Genomic DNA, 19,776 nt, shown 5'->3' with positions numbered 1-19,776 from the left:
ACATTTACTATCGTTACATAGAATTGTTATTATTAATTAAAAAAATAAACACGTAAAACGAAGTTTTAAAATCAGCCGTAATTCTAAATTTAAATATGATACAAAGTGTAATAACCATATATATTATGAAATTTACTATTTTTTTGTTATAGTAAATTTTTTTTTTCTACTTTTTATTTATTTATTGTATTGCCTTGCAACCAAGTTAACACAATCAACTACCTAATAAGTATTGTGACATCAGATTGAAATCTAAGTCTGTAAATTAGTGATATTTACTTTATAAATTATAAACTATTATTAGCTCTTTTTTATTTTAATATTTCATCACGATATTCAACCATGATGTTTGGAAAATCTTAGAAAACGTAATTTTCAAGGATCGATCAAAATTATTATTATATATTTATCACTAATTTTGATTCTTCTAGATACGATATATATTTAAAAAACATTAGTTTATATTTTGGGTATAAACCTAGGTCTTTCAGATATTAGTCACCGACTTTACCACGGTTCTATCGTGCTCGTACGAGCAAAGATAACAATTTTGCCTACTAACTGTGATTTCTGAATGAAGTATATACGTTTAACTATCGTTACATAAACTTGTTATTACTAATTACATTCGTAATTCTACATTTAAATCAGATATTTATATTTTAATGCCACAATATGTACTAAAAGTATATTTTATAAAATTTACTATAACAAAAAAATATTATAAAAATTAATTATATGCATTTGTTTGATAATATTGAAAAAAATGCAGTTATTTGTGTATTAAAATATTTATTTTATCTATTTTTTTGTTTATTTATTGTTGCTTTGCAACCAACACAACAATTACCTAATTAGTATTGAGACATCATAGTAAAATTATATTTTTATAAATTTCCTCTTTGAATACACTAGTGTGTAGTTTAAATCCCCTGCCATTTTACAACCCTCGATTTAAATCACGAGCTCAACAGGTGCTAGCAGCAACAGATTACATCGCCCAGAGGGAGATTATATTTTGCGATTCTATCTCTATCTCATGCATAGGGTAAAGGCTCGAAACGAGCAGGTAGACTCGCCCTCTCTAATATTTACAGGTGCCTCATACGTGTCGAGTTAATATTAACCGCGTTTCGAAGCTGTTTACACGACCTGTTCACGTTCTAAGACTTGATTTATCTAAACGTCAGATTTTGAGAATTACGCGCGATTGTCATAATTTATATGCTAATGTTTTTTTATATATTTTTCAGCATGAAGTTGGAGGGCCCTGACGTTGATTATGGGCTGGAGGAAGCGGCCTTCTATGAAGGTCCACCTCCAGTGCCTCCAGTTAAGGGAGAAGCCCCACCGCGGAAAACGGTCACGTTCAGGCCCAGTCCTCTAATACACCAGGTAAATATTACTTAAATAAAAACAATACATTATATTTTATATCCATTCTATTGGGAGAATCGAACTCATTGCTATAAATCAATACACAACGAATTACGCCTTTCCGTCCCTTTATATTTTTGATTACATATATTCGTATATAACAATTTACTACTGAAGTTGTGTAGCTTAGATTATATTGTCTAGTTTTTCGTCTTCCTGTACGATACCTTTCAATCAGACGGGTAATCATTCCCCTTCATGTCACACGCATTATATAGTAAGGGGTTATTGGCGTGTCATCCAGGGGTCGTGAACAATCCCGAATCAAATCACATCTGGGTTTATGTCAACATACTTGACAATGCTTTTATGCTAATCTTATAATACAATCACCAGGTTTAATCCAAATAATTCAGTAGTATAGTTTTATATATATTTATATGGAATCCCAATAAAATGTTGTCCAACTCTGTCGTAATTACCTCAAGCTTCTGTTGCGCACGTAGGGCACATATTTACTGTCTCCCCTTCAACGGAAGTTGGTAACATTCGAGTCCTAGCTGCTGGGTCTCTTCAAGACGATCTTGTCAGGTCTAACTAGCCACACGGTTTTTCTTGGATCGTTGTCTAATTAGTAAATGAACCAGGGGTTAACACCCTCTCATTTCTAAAAAATCTATTTTAGTTCAAATCATACTTTAGTTTTATATAATAGAATAGAAAAAATCTGGCACTCATTAGTCAATCAAAAGATTGCTGATTTAAATTTAATACTAATGCAACGTTTTTTTATAGTAGAAGCTATTTTTAATATGCATTGATTTTTTGGATGGTAATTATCACTTACTATTGATGATATGCAGTCATTTACAGAGACATTAGCAACTCCAAGGGGATCTAATGATGTTTTAAATCTATATTTACTTTTGTTAACATTTCAAATTTGTACTGTATATGTGTATATATATATAGAACTAGTTGTACGACACGTAAAACATGCTTTTCTACTATATATCGAAGGTTATTAAACACTACATTTAATTTGACCAGGATGACAGACACTGGTATAAGTCGACGACTAATACGTGAGAGACGCGGGCTCGAATCCCATATGATCCTAGAGTTTTTCGATATCATCATATTATTTATCGTTTATCATAAGTTAGGTTTACCTAGATTTTTCTTATCTTATAAATTAATAATTAAAATATAATCGAGCTAGGTCGTGGAATTATGACATTTATATACATAAATATATTGTAAGCTGTAATAATAGTTTATAGGTAACACAATAGATTGTGTTTATCCTGTTATAACGCATCAGGCTAACGCCTTTCGCGTTGCAATGAAATATTTAAAATAAATATGTATGTTATATTATGAAGCCTTATTTGTAGTTTATGCTTTGGCGTTGATTGTGTACTATATTTGAAGAACCGCCTTTTGATCTATCTATGTATGTATGTATGTAAATATAAAAAACATGGCTCGAACCAATCACATGTTTCTTCATCTCGGGAAACATCGGATATGGACCGCTATTTATTTGCAAGCTTATAACATAACAAATAACAACACTGCTATAAACAGCTCTTATAATACCGTACACTAATTCTCATGCCAGCGTTTCTTTCAATTTGCGAAATATCAACTCACTCGATAAACGTTGCACCTACAATGTAGTATTTATCTGTAGTAACAGAAGTCTTCGTTTTTGATTAGATGGTGTCGTTTTTGACCTATCATTCATGAATAAATAAGAGATGTTTGTTGACGTAAAGCCGCAATGTAGTAATCGTTACTGACCGTATATTCTAAAAAAACAGTACCATGACATTTGATTGAACTTGGAGTGCTTTTTTGTCATGGTTCCTTAGGGCACTTCCATTGAGACGATTATTTACTTCTTTAGATGTCATAATGATGCTCAGTGGTCAGCAATTGCATTTAATAATTTCTTAGTAATTTCTTTACAATGCAATGCTGATTTTGTTAAAAATTTTGTAATACATTTCTGTCAAAATTGCTTAGCATGAACCATACGAGATATTAATTTTTTTCAGCATTTTTTCTAATATTGATTCGGCGATTACTTAGCACAGTGTCATTTTTTGAATAGTTTCATCGGTGGTCAATGTGCTAGGACGTCCCCCTCTTGTCATCTTATAATACACCCTCTTAGGTTATTTTGAAAACGTTTACATCAGTCAGTATCCATTCGTTTGTTCATTCATGCATATTCTTTGTTCCTATATTTTCAAGCGTGACAAAATGGCTTTATCAAAATTTAGCTAACATACACAGACTACGCGTCAAATATGGTTGGCAATTGACATGCGCATTACTAACGTGGAATTAAGATACAACCGAATACGAATAGCGCGCTAACACTATTATATTCATAATTGAATTATGGCTCTTGTTTATTATTATTTTAGTATTCCCCTTTTTTCTGATTGCAATGTTAGATTGGAAACATTGCGGACTAACACAAGAGCTAATTATTTTTTACTGCTGTAATTTCACGATCCCGGACTGATAAAATGCTTCATCCTTGTCTTCAAAAAACTTCGTTATGGCTGTTTCTTTGGTGTACAAAAAGTCGGGAGGTTTAAAAATAAGGAGGATAATAAAAAAATTGTTGGTCATTCATATACTTTCGATCTTCCGAGAAAGTATGCATATTTTTAAGCATCTGGCACGAACACATTCGGAAAGGTTTCTTATCTGAGTGTATTATTTTATTACTTAAGCAGCAATAAGGCGAGTTTGAGTGTTAAAAATTTGTAAACGTTTTTTATCAATAAATTCTTTCAAGAAGTATGCATATTAGGCATGTACCCGCCTTTACTTATACAGCCTTAAATAACGGGCACTAGTTTAAAAATATTCGTACAAATTTAATTTTATATAATAAAATTTCTCAAGAAATCAAAAATATTTTCAAAAAAAATTTTTCTCGAGAAGAAACACTAGTTCTGTCCAATGCTCGCTCGCTCACACGTAATCTGTCCAACAATAATGCACAAACAATTCATTTTATGGAACAAATATTTGATATATTTCTCATTTAAATTGTCCTCATTCCTAACTCATGGTTCAAAATATTTTGAACTTTTCATAAGAGATTCTTTGTACCTCTACTATCTATATAACTTTGATTAGCCGATGTGTCATGCCTCATGACCATATCGTGTATCAAATTATTGTTTCCTCTAGTAGAATGTTTTCCTTTGTGATGATCTACCACTTTTTAACTATTGTGAATGAAGGACGCCATGTCTTTATGAATTCGCTTGTGTGTTAAACCGCTTTGCACCGGCACTTCTTCGATGGTATCTTAAGAGTTTTAAACTTCATAAAAGTCATACATACCGAATTATATTTTCCTATAAATATATCTGTACAATAGATTTATATATGTTTAATAAGATGACTATATGCGAACTTCGATGGCATTTATTTTTAATTGCTACGATATAAAAGCACTCATACATGTCTCCGTTACAATTCAAATCTAAACCCCTTACCCCACACGTCAGTTTTCCGTTGTAGCTCCACATCTCGGCGGAAGTGTCGTCTACTTATCACGACACGGTCGGTTGGTTTCAATCCCTACACGACAATCCATACAGTATGGCGTAACCATTGCCCTTTTTTATTTTCCAGTATTTTTATTTTCGTTAGCTGTCTTATTTTGCGCCGGAAGCACCCCAAGACCATGGGAGCTTTGAAGCGTTGACGTGTGTCGTAATTAACTCTCCTTTGATTCGGCCGGCCCACCTTTGTGTGCTGTATGCTCATTTCGGTCATTCGATTCCTCGAAGCGGTCATGACTATGAAAGTTTGATTCCGAGCTTTCAGTACCGCAGAGCGCACATGGCGGCCCTTCCATATCTAAATTTAACCCCCGTGTGTTTTGAGAGTTGCATATTAGGACCGCAATCATTGGCTTCAAAACAAAAGTATGACGTGTCGAACATTAAACAACAACTGAGAAAAATGTCAGTTCATCCGGCGGATGTTGGACGTTTTCGAAAGGGTGGAAATTAGTTGTTGCGACTAAAATTAGTTCAATAACTTATGGAATTCGTGTTTCGAAGATATGCTCTAAAATTATAACAAAGCTCAACCGAATCTATAACACTATGTAAGTCATTTTTTGTCACTGTGTAGTAATTGTTTTTTTTTTTGATTTCCTGATTGCTTGTATTATTAATTTATATTACATTATATTTTGTGATAATCGATGTGATGTATTATTATAATACTTTTTTTGTAACGAAATACTATTATCAAAAATAATTACTACATCACACCAGAAATTAAATTGACTATTGCAAAAAATAACTGCGAGCTCAACTCAATTAAAATGTGTAATTTTCTAAATAACATCAACAAAATTTGTGCTTTAAGCTATCAGTAAATATTACTTACTTTCCAGGAATAAAAAACGTTACAAAGTGTAATCGATTGTTCGATGACTCGTCAAATTTTAAATGCCGTTACTCATGCGACAATCTTTCACTAAATTAAAAATTAAGTTATTTTCGCAATATCAAATATATAAGTAATTAATTATTAATAAAAAAATACATTGTTTAGTTGTCTATCATTGTTTGTAAGAAGAGCAAAAGCTCGTTAATTCGCTATAAACCATTTTATTTCCCCTCCAGTCTATTCAGTATAGGGTCGTATCGAAGGGTGCCGCGTGTCAATTTGTGTGAGGCAATGTTTATAGTGATTTAACCCGGTGCTCTCGGATGGGCTGACCCTTAGCTTTTAACCCCTATTTGACCTTAAGAGCGTGTGTCTGTGTTTAACCTCCAGACGCGAGACCCTTACCCTACACACATAGCAAATCGAATTCGAGATACATCTGGATTGGATGTAAGAATGTTAAATATTATATTTTCCTTTTTTACAGTACATATAAAAAAATCTTAAATGATAAATTATCATTTCCTTCTACTTACTATATTATAAGCAAGGTGGATACAAATCAGTGTCGTATGTAAAATATCAAAAGCTTCTTGTTATCGCCGATCTACGTACTATGTATACATAGACGTGTCCTTTAATCATAAAAGGGCAAAAAAGTAATAAGGGTTGATGGATTTTCATATTTAAACTACGCTTTCGAATAACATTATTATCAAGGAAAGAAAACCAATTGGTTCAATCACATGATTGGATTTTTTTTCATTGTATTCATTTTTCACAATATAATGGATAGTCAAACGTTTGATGACAATGAAAAACTTTATTACTATATAATTATTTATAAATATTATGTTATTGCTTTTAAATTAATTAGTAAATAGCAGTAAAGTTTTTCTGTACATATTTGTCTTTCATTTTATTTATAATTTTATAATAATTACTAATTCCGACTTCTCAGACACGATATACTTAAGTATATATAAAAACACTAGTATCCGTATAGGATTCGAACGCGAGTATTTCAGTAATATCTATAATTCTGATCGAATTGTTTTTTATTTTTTGGCACCCAAAGCGCGCATTATTTCCGATGCCCTATTATTTTGGTAACAATTTCATAACAGTTCTGAATGATTATTTAAATTGTTCATTAAGTTCTGGATGATTATTTAATTTATCATTTAACGCATATCTAAGCATTTTTTCTTTATTATTATTTCTTTAAATTCACAATATTTTGTCGGTTCATATCCTTATTGCCAATGAACCTAGCACATTATAGCCATTTTAAATACCTTTAAAGCAAATTAATTTGTGATGCTGGAGTTTTTCATCGGTTTACTCGACTGCAGCTGACACTCGTGACAGACCAGGTAGGAGGTCGGGCGTGCTACTACCTTTCAGAATATCTCCCGTGTAATTTTTAAATTACTCTCGATTTATTATTGAATAAAAATTTAAAAGTACCATACAAATATATGATATTATATTCGTCCAAATCAAAAATTAAGAAAATCATATTTTCCACCAAATTCGGGCCTAATGGAATCTGTGATCTTATAAAAATAAGTGTTTCTTTATTCAATTTTTATGCCGTATTTTTCAAAAGGGAAAATTTGACGCTCGACAAATAATAAATACGTTTAGTAGAACGTTTTCCTAATCAGATTTCGACGTCAAATTACCCTTTTATACACAATAAACTTATTTCCCCCCCGAATCATTTTACTTCTTATTTGCCCTGTGCATCCACAAGATTTTTATCGAAAGCTAAGTAATTCAATTTCTACCGCGCAAAGGGTCCCCCAAAGGGGACGTGAAACATTTTGGCCCCGATTGCAAATTCATGATTTTTTTACAGTGGAGTGACGAAGGGATGACTATCAAATTGGAAGTAGAAGAACATGACGATGCTGCGCCCAGACCTATGCAGAAAGTGCCATCGCTTTCAGACCTGTCCGATCCAGAGGCATCCATCGGTGAGTACACATAAAAATTATTAACACACACAAAAAAATGTTGACGATTTCTGCGTGTGTCGACATTGTTATTTTACGTTTGGAATGGCCCACGACGGCGTTCTTTTCCTTCATCCAGGAATTTTCCGGTATCGAAAATCGAGAAAATAATGTCGAGTTTGTAGAAACATTTCGAACAATTTCCGGCTTGTAACTGTGCATACTGTGGAGTGTGATTTATTTATCTCCTAAGAATGATCCGATTTAGTAAGTGGTTAGTGAAACAAATGTTATATAGCAATGATTTTTTTTATATAAAATAATCAGAGCTACGCATCTAGTCGCTTATTGTCATAGACAGATGTTTTATGGCAAAGTCACCAAACTAAACATTGCTTGTTTAGTGTGACTACTTTCGGTGTTTGAATTGTGGCGAATCCTGAGAAATTTTCGATCATATGTAACTATAGCTTTGCCGTATTTTAATAATTTGTTAAAGAATATCAATACATTATATATAATTTATATGATTAAATATTCCATCAATTAATTACATACAGATGGACGAATATATTTTTTCACAATACATCTACAATTTCCTCTTTGTTTAACTTGATCAATATTCTTTCTTTAAAAATGCTACAATTGCATTATTATGTTTAGCTCTGCTGACTTATTAGACAAATATGGTAAGTAGTGTTTTCTGCTTGAAATCCCATGTTTAGAAATATTTTTCATTAGAATAAATTAAGAATTTGAGCTGCCATACAAGCTCTGTATCGAAAATTGTGGATGAATGTTAGCGGCTGGTTTTCTCGATTCGGCATTTTTTTCACTATAAGTTCAGTGACTTTCAATACTTGAGAAACCTGGGTTTGAATCTTAGTGTTTTTCAAATTTGATCGTTTTTGGGAGATTGGAATTAGTGGTTATTGCATAATTATAATATGTTTTCCTAAATTTTCCTAGTCTCACAGATGAATAATTAATATTAAATTGCGCACAGTGACATATTGATATTTTATAATTAATGAAATATGTGACACTGACTTACATACTTGGATTTATAATTATTATTGTTTTTAACCCTTTGGATGCCGGGCATTTTGGGAAAAATGTTCCAGAACTGCCGGGACTTTTTATTAAATAATTAAAAAGTCAAAATGTGTATTTTAGTTTGTAAACATGCTGTCGCGGCGTGCGACGCTGTCTGCAGTGAACTTGACCTAATTAATGATGAATATGCGATTGTGTGTTATTTTAGTTCTTATTTGCGCTGTAATAAGAGTCATTATCGCATGACGTATTAAAAATTACGAGAACTGAGTGGCCGAACTCCGACCAGGAATCAATAATAATGGTATATAATATGTTATTTATTTTTAAAATGTAAATAAAACTTTTCGTAAATTAATAAAATATGATATTTTTCAATAATGGTTTAGGTAAAAATACCTTACAGACTGTTGAATATATGTGTATATATATATATATATATATATATATATATATATATATATATATATTTATATATATATATATATATATATATATATAAATATATAAATATATAAATATATAAATATATATATATATATATATATATATATATATATATATATATATATATATATATATATATATATATATATATATATATATACATATATTCAACAGTCTGTAAGGTATTTTTACCTAAACCATTATTTAAAAATATCATATTTTATTAATTTACGAAAAAAAAAAAAATGTATAGATATATATATATATATGTATATATATATATATATATATATATATATATATATATATATATATATATATATATATATATATATGTATATATATGTATATATATATATATATATATATATATATAAAAATATATATATATATATATATATATATATGTATATATATATATATATATATATATATATATATATATATATATATATGTATGTATATGTATATATATAAAAATAATGATTATAATATATTTTTAACATATATTTGAAAAAATGTTATAAACCCCTGAAGCAATTACCCTACAGACGGTTGAAAATGTATTGGATACTACGATTTCGGAGCCGTCGGATCCGGCAGTTCTCGCTAGTGTAGCGAAAGCCGATATATCGGATTTCGGTAGCCAAAGGGTTAAAACATGGAAAGATTCTGACATGATACACCTTTTCTGTTCACGAGTCGGATCGACCAATATTTTGTTATGTGGTATACATACATATTGCCAAATTGCTGTCTAGTTTGCTTCGTTGATTAGTTTTAAGGCACGATGGCCTTTGTATGCATCCTAGATGGCATTTTGCTAAAAGTTTGCGCGCAAAATTTCGTTGAAAATATGGCCATAACCCTCTCTCCTGACGTTATACTTCTGGTAGCCCACTCGCGCCGCCCTAACAAGGATGCTGCGAATTATTCAATTTACATTGCCAGTCTTTTATGTGGATGGTCCTCTCCTGTGCTCTCCTGTGCAAACTTTCCCATTAGCAGCGTTCGGACCACTTAGCCCTATTCGCACGTCTATTTTTCTCGCGACCGCTCTCGGAATCATCTTTTTTGCATTACATGGTGGTTCGCAGAATCCAATTATGCAATCGCTTCGCTAGGGAGCAGTGTCCTTACCCAGTGGGGACAGGATATAAAAAATTAACACTGATCGATAGTGCAAGGAGTGAGTGACTTGGCTGGCGAAGGTGTGCCCAATCCGGGGCAGCCAATGCTCGCGGCATAGCCAATAATGGCAATCACGTTTTCACTTGACCGGTCTGCAACAGGTACTGTCCTCGGGATGATTGCCTCCGGATTGTCGTCATTTCTCCGGGTTTTGCGATGTCATACGATGGCTCGATTGTCCCCGCGACACCGTTTATGAGGTCAATTTCTTTTCGATATGTAACGTGACTCACGCAATCAACAATTGCCAGATTGTGTCACTCGATTTATGATTGCATCTCTTTAGTCTTGCCCAACTTAGTATCATGCATATTTTTATATTATATCTTAGTAATCAACTTTCCAACTATTCGAGTAAAGGAGATATTTGGTGTAAGTCAATGACTAATATCTAAAAGACATGTGTTCGAATTTCATATGGACTCTATTGTTTTTTTTATTTCTTTTGCGTCTTGGAAATTTATATTAATATTTTTTATATTATTATGAACAATCATCTCAGATTATGTTTCTCGAGATTTTTACTCATCTCACAGATGAATATCGTAATGAATGATTAAAATAAAATCGAACTATGTCGTGCATTGTTATATAAACACATATATTAATTGTCAGCTGTAATAATAGTTTACAATCAATAAATTATATTTTTTCAATCTGGTGTCTCACTACTTATTTAGGAGTTGCTGATTGTGTTTACATTTGTGTTAACATCTGTCATGTTGCAACGGAAGATTTATTTATAATAAATTATGTATTTAATACAAACGGATTTTTCAGGTTGTAATTGCCATTCTTTTTACTGTCGATAATCTCACGTTTTTAGTTGGATACTATTGTTCTATATATGTATTTTTTAGGCTATTCGTCTTTTAGAGATTCATTCCATAATTTGTATAAATATCCCTGCAGCATCGTACTAATATTTGGTACTTAAAACCACAAATTCGGTGTTGAAAAAATTCTCCTCTCGTATCGGTCACTGTCAGCGGCTGTCGTCTACATAAATTTAGTCGGTCGGTTGCGCCATTTAAATTTCACTTATCCACACATTATTAACAGAGGACCGTCCCTCCTCGCTCTGAGCAACTCTATTGACGCGATACCCAAGATGCACATTCATCAAGGGAACCCAATCTGTCTGGGTGCTCTCAAACTTTGGTATATTTAGAAATTATCACTTAAAATAATATGCGTATCATAAATGTGTATTAATATCTTTTATATAAAACCACTTATCGTTTCACATTATTTTTAAATATGGCTTTCAACCGTATCGTTGCCCATCATTATCGAAACGGACGTTAATAATTCGCCTTATGTTTACGAAGCGTCTATTTTTACTTCGTATTATTATTATGTATGCGTTTTGGCATGAGATGAAAACTTTACAATCTGCGGTTAGCTATAATACGAGTACTTCTTCGGATGATTTACGATCGAGCAGTAAAGTAGCGTAGTTCAGTAGCCGCCTTTCAGTGCCCTTTTGAACCAGTCTGTTTTATAATAAGTTATGTTTCACATTCAGGGGCGGCTCGTACAAGTAACAAATAATAATAATAAAACACTTTTTATTCTATTAAATTGTGGCAAAGAACTTTGATCCTTGCAGCGTTGTATTTACATAATATATGTATTCCTTTTTACGAGTTTCAAACAAGATCTGCTCCGTGGCGGATTTGCTGTTCAGTGGCGGTGTTTTGATGTACAAATCACATTTTTAATAATTGGCACAAAAGTACGATTTGTATATATACTGAAATTACTCCTTTATGCTTTCTTGTGTGAAACTTACAAATTCACTTATTTATCGACTGAGTAACGTTTTGTGTTTACTTCAAAACGCAATCACGCAAGTAGCTTGAAATTAAATATGTGTTTAGTAAATTTTGTATACGTAAACAAAGCCTTCGATAGGCTTTATTTTTTTATTTTCCTGTCTCTTTTTTATTAAGGTTGCAGCATATTTAACTCGGCTAGAACTCGTATTAAAAGGGCTACAGTTTTCAGTTTGCTTTTCTGGCTATGATCTTAGATAAGAGCGTTACAAGCCTTCCAAATTTTTTGGAAATTGTTCATATATACTCGGCAGGCATATACGGAGCAGCTTATCATATGCTTATCTCTAACCGGCGGCGTATCAATTAAATATTTAGTATTTACAATATCCCGTGAATTTTATGTGACCATTTTGGTTTCATAATGCTCGTTTATTGTCAGAGGTATTAAACAAAAATAATGATTCGTTTAATGCACTCTGAAATTTTTTATTTCCTTAGAAATTCATATCAGATATATCCAAATCTAAAGCGTTCCAAGCCTTCCATTATTTTTTAGAAATAGCTCGTGTAAATACATATGTCTTTATGACGTATGGTTATGATTCGAATTGATATGTGTCCATGAAAGTTGACAGTAAAGCTTATTATCGCTTTAAAAATCGTTAATTGTTATACAAACGAATACTACAATAAATTTCATAAAATAACACAAACAATTTAATACATAATAAATCATATATTAATACTCTTAATTTTAAAAACAAATTATGATTTTAATACGATTTAATAATTTGCTTGCTATATGGGGATGGGAATCAAGTATATAATCAAACAAATTGGGCACCATATGTCACAACTTTGTTACCTCTGTGCTCTTTATTTTTTATTTTTTTAAACCAAAGTAAAGCAACTTGGCGGCACTCTGGTAGCACTGACGTGACGGAGGGCAGCACGTTCTTTTGGCGGACTTCGACGGAAATACAACGGCCGGTGGTGTCTCGTGCACCGTTCACCTTAATATATTTCAATAACAAACATGTAAACTATGTAGTGTGTGATTGCCACCCATCACCATCCGTCAACCAAATTATATTTAATAAACATTTTTTATTTCATTTCACTGAAAATTTTTTTCTTGAAAAAGTACTTGAGCAGACTTTTTGCAAATTATTTTCTCTCTAAAAATATATGGTCAACAATTTGTAGGACAGCTTAAGAGTTTTGTTAAGGCAATCAATAAATCTTTTTTTGATTTTAAGTTCTTTCAAAAATGTCATATGCACTCATTCTAACAAAGTTTAACATTTAACGTAATTTCAAAATATGCTGTGTTTGCATTAACTTGAGTTTTATAATAATTCCTTGCAATAAAGTCCAACTTGTTTTTTTATTGTTTTAGCCCTGTCGGACTATCTAGCGCTGACTAATGCGTCTGACTAGATTTGTCGCAATTGCACCAGATGTTCAACTGCGCAGGTCAATTTTCGCGCCTTCCTAGTTCGAGTTTGAATGTAACTCAATGACATTAGTACTTTAAGCAAATGACAAAACACGTGTAACCGCTATTTATGTTGTTGATATTGTATTCGACTCAAGAAATTAGCTGTACGTGTACTATCACGAGCCGTCACTGCTCGCAACCATGACTTTCTGCTCTTCGTTCATAGATTTAAATTTCGATTATCTTTAACCCGGCGTTTATCAATCATCCGTAGATCTCCATACCAGGTCACCAGAACAGAAGAGAGACAGAGTAGCGGTGATCCAACGTACGAACTCGTCGATTCTCTTTATTATTTTTCACTTTGAAGGTCAGCGTTCGGTTGCCAGGGCTGCCTCTCCTCCGCCTTTGACTTTTTCATTCATCACGCAGCGTTCGCTAATTAACGCCCATCGGCCGAATGTTGGCACCGAAAGTGCCCGCCTTTCAAAACAGGTCGACCGCGATGCATTTGGCATAAGAGCGCATGCGCGTCAAAATTTTATGATTATTTTATGATTTATGCGTCGCATATGAGTGCCTGGAAAAAAGACGACTGAAGAAGATGGTCGTTAAAAGCACTTTTTACAAAGAACTGCACCTGAAAGTGACACATTTTTGGCTTGGGTTTCGTGCTGTATTTTGTCAACGTTCCAATATGAGTTGTGGATGGTAATAATTGAGAATTACGAGAAAGTTATTGCGTTTTGAGTGAAATTAGGTGTAAGTGGACACTAACGATAGGAACGTGAATAAATCACAAGAGTTTTTCTAAAAGTCTGAAGTGCATTCTATGTATGGATATGTTTTAGAATATGAACTTGGTTTGAATAAAATCAAACGTTGCTTTCCTTTTCAAATAAAATGATTTTTATTGGTTTATGGAAGTGTTGCTTTTTTACTGACACGCAAGCTCCCCCCTCCACCACACTAACCCAAACCCTCCAGTCAATTTCCAGCTGGCACACCAGCAACTGGCAGCATGTAAATTAACCCGTAGGAAACATTTCCTTTACCACTGGTATGGTTACATTGGATGTATGGCAGGTTACCCAATCTTGCACCAATTTTTATCTTATATGGGTCTAGTTGCAAAATTCGATCGAGTTGATATTGGTATCGCTATAGCAGCAAAATGCTTGCGAGTTGACAAGCCCGGATCTTCTCGTACCTGCTACGTGACCGCCAGGTTTTCTTATTATTTAGCGTTGAACTTATTGAGACACGAGTTAATTAAATTAACACCCGGATATAGATTCACACATAATCAGTAGTGAGCGCAAAATAGGCGCGTTGCTCCCCTTAAAAGCGATCCATTGCGACTAAATTTCCAAAGACTAAACTCCCGCGCACACCCGACTTCGCGCGGTTCCCGTTCAAAAGCGATTTAAAAATAAAAGCAAAACATCCCCCCCCTCTGTATATATGAATTATTGTAACTTTGGCACAAAGTCATAACACATATCAATAGTTTTAAGTGTAAATTGGTATACTCCATAATTCTGTTACTTTCTGTTAAAATGTAGTCTTGAAATGCCGGAAATGTGAGATTTTCAGAATGATGGGAGAAAATGGCAGTATTATATAATTTTTCCCAAAAAAGTAGTTGACTAACACACTACTTTTTGATATATGTTTATTAAAAACACAATACCATGTTTATATGTAATCTGACATAAAATGTACATGGTACGATTATATAGATATATTTTGTCATGGTAATTCCAAAGTTACGTCTTTCAAGACGATAACACCATTGTCGGTTTATTTATTGATATGTTTTATCTATTAATAGTGGGAACCCTCGCTCATACTATCAGCGACGTACCGCTAGTCATGAATGAATTCTCCCACCGTTGTGTTCTTATTCCTCCCACTGCTGGCACTTGTACACACAATACATCGTCGATTTCGGCGAGTCCTATTTAGAAATGATAGTGACGAACTGGCATTTGCCGACCCTAGCGACCTCGTCACTGTTGAACTTCTGGCGCGTTTTATCTCGATGCATTACAAGTAGACACATGTATTGTTAATGCGAACGGTTCAGTACATATTTTAACCAAATTATGTTATAGTTTTCGCACTTTGGTATCCATGCAGGTAGCGCAGAATTTTTATAGTAGTTCCGACCCCTGCTCGACGGATCGATAAACTGGTCGAATCAAAAATAAGTCTTGACCAAACCCGTTTTGACGCACAACTGATTGATCGTGCGTCTAAAAACAGCATCATTAAATATAGATATTACAGTACAATAAAAGCTTCATTCATAAGTTATCACTGTGAATATATAGAGTAATTATTCGTATTGATGTATTCTATAGGTGAGGCGTGAGTTGCCTCTCAAATATAAATTGCTATAAATGAGGATTACTATAAATTTACGTATTTTGTTTTAGAACTATTTTTTTATGTGCAGAGGTAACAAAATTTCTCAGAAATGCACCAAATGCTTAAAGTAGAGTTTTGGATTTACCAAAAACCCACACTTTTGTCTCTTATGAAACATTTCTGCACGTGAAATGGTCAAAGTTGTTCTCTGTCACCAATATTTGCGTCGATGTTTTTTTAACATAAAAATACCTAAAAAAGCGCTCCTGCTTTTGAACTTCAATTGCATCAAGGTACCGATTAAGTTTATTACAGCTCTTGTAATTTAAATTGATATTTAAAGCTCAATTTCCAATACTGAAATCAGCAACTCCATATGGTTTCAGACATTCCTCTTTATTCAATACATCAGCGGTTCTTAAACTGTGGTTCGCGGACCCCTGGGGGTCCGCGTAAACATTACCGAGGGTCTGTAAAACAAGTTTTAGATTAATAAAAATAAAACAACTTGATACAGATAAGAGCGACTCAGATGACGGTGCAGCAACCTTTAAATCTAAAGATAAAATATTAAAATTAAATTATACAAATCGGACCAGTTTCTTGTTGCTGTTATTAAATAGCTCAATGTACAATGTCAGCGTATTAAGGAGCTGGATGGCGACAGCCATAGGCAAGTCAGCTAGTTAGGACGTCCTGGCTCTGACAGGCTCAAAAGAGGACGAGATCGTGACTCTCAAAAACGTTCTGGAACCCAAAACTGGATTTCCTCGAGAATATTTGTTCGATTGTCTTTCTAGATAGCAATTATGTTTTATATATTAGTATTAAAAAAATGCTTAGTAGATTTTAGTACCGCCAATTAAAGAACTATGCCAAGACAAATTTGAATTTAAGTATAGTCATAAATTGCCTGAACTCGTCTTGCTTTAGAGGCATAAGTTCATCAACAGCTTCAGATATAGGCATCTTAAACTAACTAATTAAAAACGTTAGGTGCGGAATAATATGTTTTACAGTTATTAATTCCATAACTCATGTTATAGAATTTAGAATTGAGATAGCCATATTTAATTAAGAAAGGAAATGTTTATTTCAAACGGAAGTTTTGGGTCGTAATCTTTTCCAGTGAATATGTGACATCAATATGTTTAAGAACCACCGATATAGAGACAAAAAGCATGTACTTATTATTTTTGGGAAAGAAAAGACTCGGTAGTCAGTGTAGCGTCTTGGATTTATTTATTAGACAATTTTTTTTCTCACGTACAACTTCGCCCACTCTCGCATTAGATTTACTCTCTGTTTACACGTCTACCAGACGGTTTAATTTGGTCGCTTTTCACAGAATATCGACATTAATCATTCGGGCTCTTTTATGTCGCCTTGTATAACATTGTGTGCGCATGCGCGCGAAGCGTATCGCACTTTGTCAGCAAAGCTTGCGCGAGCTTCTTGCTTCTGGTGCACTTTACGCAATTAGCTGCGTGCAGATTATGCAAATGTGTCTTCGCTGAAATCTGCCAAGGGTCAAGAAGAGATGAACGTCCTCGTAATTGAACGTTTCAACTGCCACCGGCATCGTTTACCACTTTTAGCGCTTGAAACCTGTCGCTTCGATGTCAACGGCCACGTATCGAGTGATGATACAGCAATTATGCGGAGGTTTTATTGCGACGATGTTGCTGGTTTGTATCGGTACCGTACTTAAAAGAATAACGCCACAGAATTAGTCATTATCGTATTATTTCAAGGGCCAAGAAACCGGGGTAATTCTCAAAGGTACAAAAGCTTACTAAACTTGACTAAATATCAAAGGGGCATTTCTTGAACCTCACTCCAATAATGCATTTAATAAAAAAAAAAACGATTTTAGATTTACTACTTAATTAACTTAAAAACGAAGTATCTAAAATGCTGTTACATAAAAACAAGTTATATAATCAAATAAATAAATCCATTATATATAATAATTTTTCTACCTACGTTCCGATGGTTTTAGGAGCAATATCTGGGGAGAGGTATAACTACATGAAACCCACTGTGTGCACCACTGTCGTTATCGATAATAAGGTTCTACGAGTCCAACCCTTCGGGTGGGCACCCAGCTTGTGACAGCTGGGTGAGCGGTTCCCTACCCCTTGTAGTACTAAGTGTTTTATTGGAGATATATTAGTTTTTCTCCCGAGCTCTCAAGGAGACGGGTTCTCGTTAGATTGCCAGTATTGAAAAATATCTGGGGAATGCGGTGGATGCTGAAGCACTTTCAGATTTAGGTTCTCAATGATCTCTCTTGTGAGAATGTTGTCGTGTTGTAGGATCAGTACCGCCGAGAGCGAACCTGAGCCCTGGGAAATCAATGATTCCAGGCCTCATGACAAAAATGGAATTTTATATATTTTTTTAACATCGTAATATAATTTCTTGAATAAATAATAATAGGTACGGGTTAATCCTTTCTGTGCTACTAATAAATATAAAAATTAGCCACCGTTGCAACATTTTTTCTGAAATCATATTTTATGCGAAATATTTTAATTAGGCATTACAAATTATTAAAAATATCTATTCATAATATTTTCCTGATAATTAATCGTGTTTTTTTTTGCTGCTTAGTGTTGCCATACAGTGAATTTCCAGTCCAGGTCAAAAGCAATATAATCGTGCCATCGCGGTGAAAACGCTCAATTATCAAGCGTTTATACTTTTTATAAAAATATTACGAGTGAGAATCGTATAATAAAGCACATCTAAACCTAATTTTGTCCAATAAAAGATGGCAAAAAACAATTTTGAAGTACATGTTATCCATTTTAAGTTACTGCTTTGTGCATTTCGGAGAGGTGGTGACAGAGTTTGTCTACGTTTTGTAAAAATAATTGATTTCGTTTTAATTCAGTTGATTTTAATTTTCTACCTCTCAAAATATTTGTTTATGAGTGTGTCATCTTGGAGAAAAGAGCTTCTACTCGATTTTTGATGAATTTCGCTTTGACTGAAATCAGTATATTTAACAATTTTCTTCCTGTGGTGTACACCGAGAGTACACTTCATATTATTGTACACATACATCGAATAAAAATTAATATTCGGTTATTTCGTATGGACGGGTTTTTAATGAGACATAAAATGGTATATTATTTAACTAATTCTTATTGATTAAAATATGCTCCATTTACAAAAATTGTTTTCTGGCAACGTTTTAACAATGTTTTTCAAAATTCCTTGTTTATATCCATATTCATTTTTAGAGGTTAAGTTGTTAAAAGATTTTGTAATATGTTGAAATAATTGAAAATGTGATAATCTGCAGGAATTTCCAATTATAATTCGTTTAATTTTTAAGTAGTATGAAGTCAGTATGACCAAGATCGATTTTTTATGTTTAATTTTCTATGCATAATTTTAATAAATCAAATAATAATAATAGTCTCGCCTGATTTAAGAAAATATTAATGAATTATTCCCCCAGAATACTAATATACTGTCACCATAATTTTGTTCAAGTTTTAAAGTTTCTTTGCTGTCTAACCGTTGTACTGATTTTTTCATGATTTCTTCAAAAATTGTTCAATTCGTGCGGTACCCATTTTTTTATATTTTTTCCCATAGGTTTTTTATCGCGTTTTTTAACAAGTATGGCATCTAATTAACCTTTAGTCTACTGCGAGTGTCCGAACATTTGTGGATTAATTTTATTGTGGATTAG

The 19,776-nt window shown here is 33.1% G+C and overlaps 1 protein-coding gene across 1 annotated transcript in view; it reads left to right on the top strand.

Annotated features, from left to right (window-relative positions):
* pnt (ETS transcription factor pointed) overlaps window positions 1–19,776 on the top strand; it is a 189,377-nt gene that overhangs the window by 15,529 nt on the left and 154,072 nt on the right. The window contains exons 2-3 of the mRNA XM_088192171.1: window positions 1,254–1,395; window positions 7,682–7,799. Of these exons, the coding sequence (XP_088048297.1) occupies window positions 1,255–1,395; window positions 7,682–7,799 (259 nt within the window). The 5' untranslated portion in view covers window position 1,254. The remainder of the gene's footprint in view (window positions 1–1,253; window positions 1,396–7,681; window positions 7,800–19,776) is intronic.

Source organism: Plectrocnemia conspersa, unplaced genomic scaffold (genome assembly GCF_051122295.1).
Source record: "Plectrocnemia conspersa isolate PC_06_02 unplaced genomic scaffold, ASM5112229v1 ptg000009l, whole genome shotgun sequence".
In the NCBI taxonomy this organism is placed as follows: domain Eukaryota; kingdom Metazoa; phylum Arthropoda; class Insecta; order Trichoptera; family Polycentropodidae; genus Plectrocnemia; species Plectrocnemia conspersa.
Note: the sequence above shows the minus strand (reverse complement) of the source record. Positions and strands in the feature narration are given on the sequence as shown.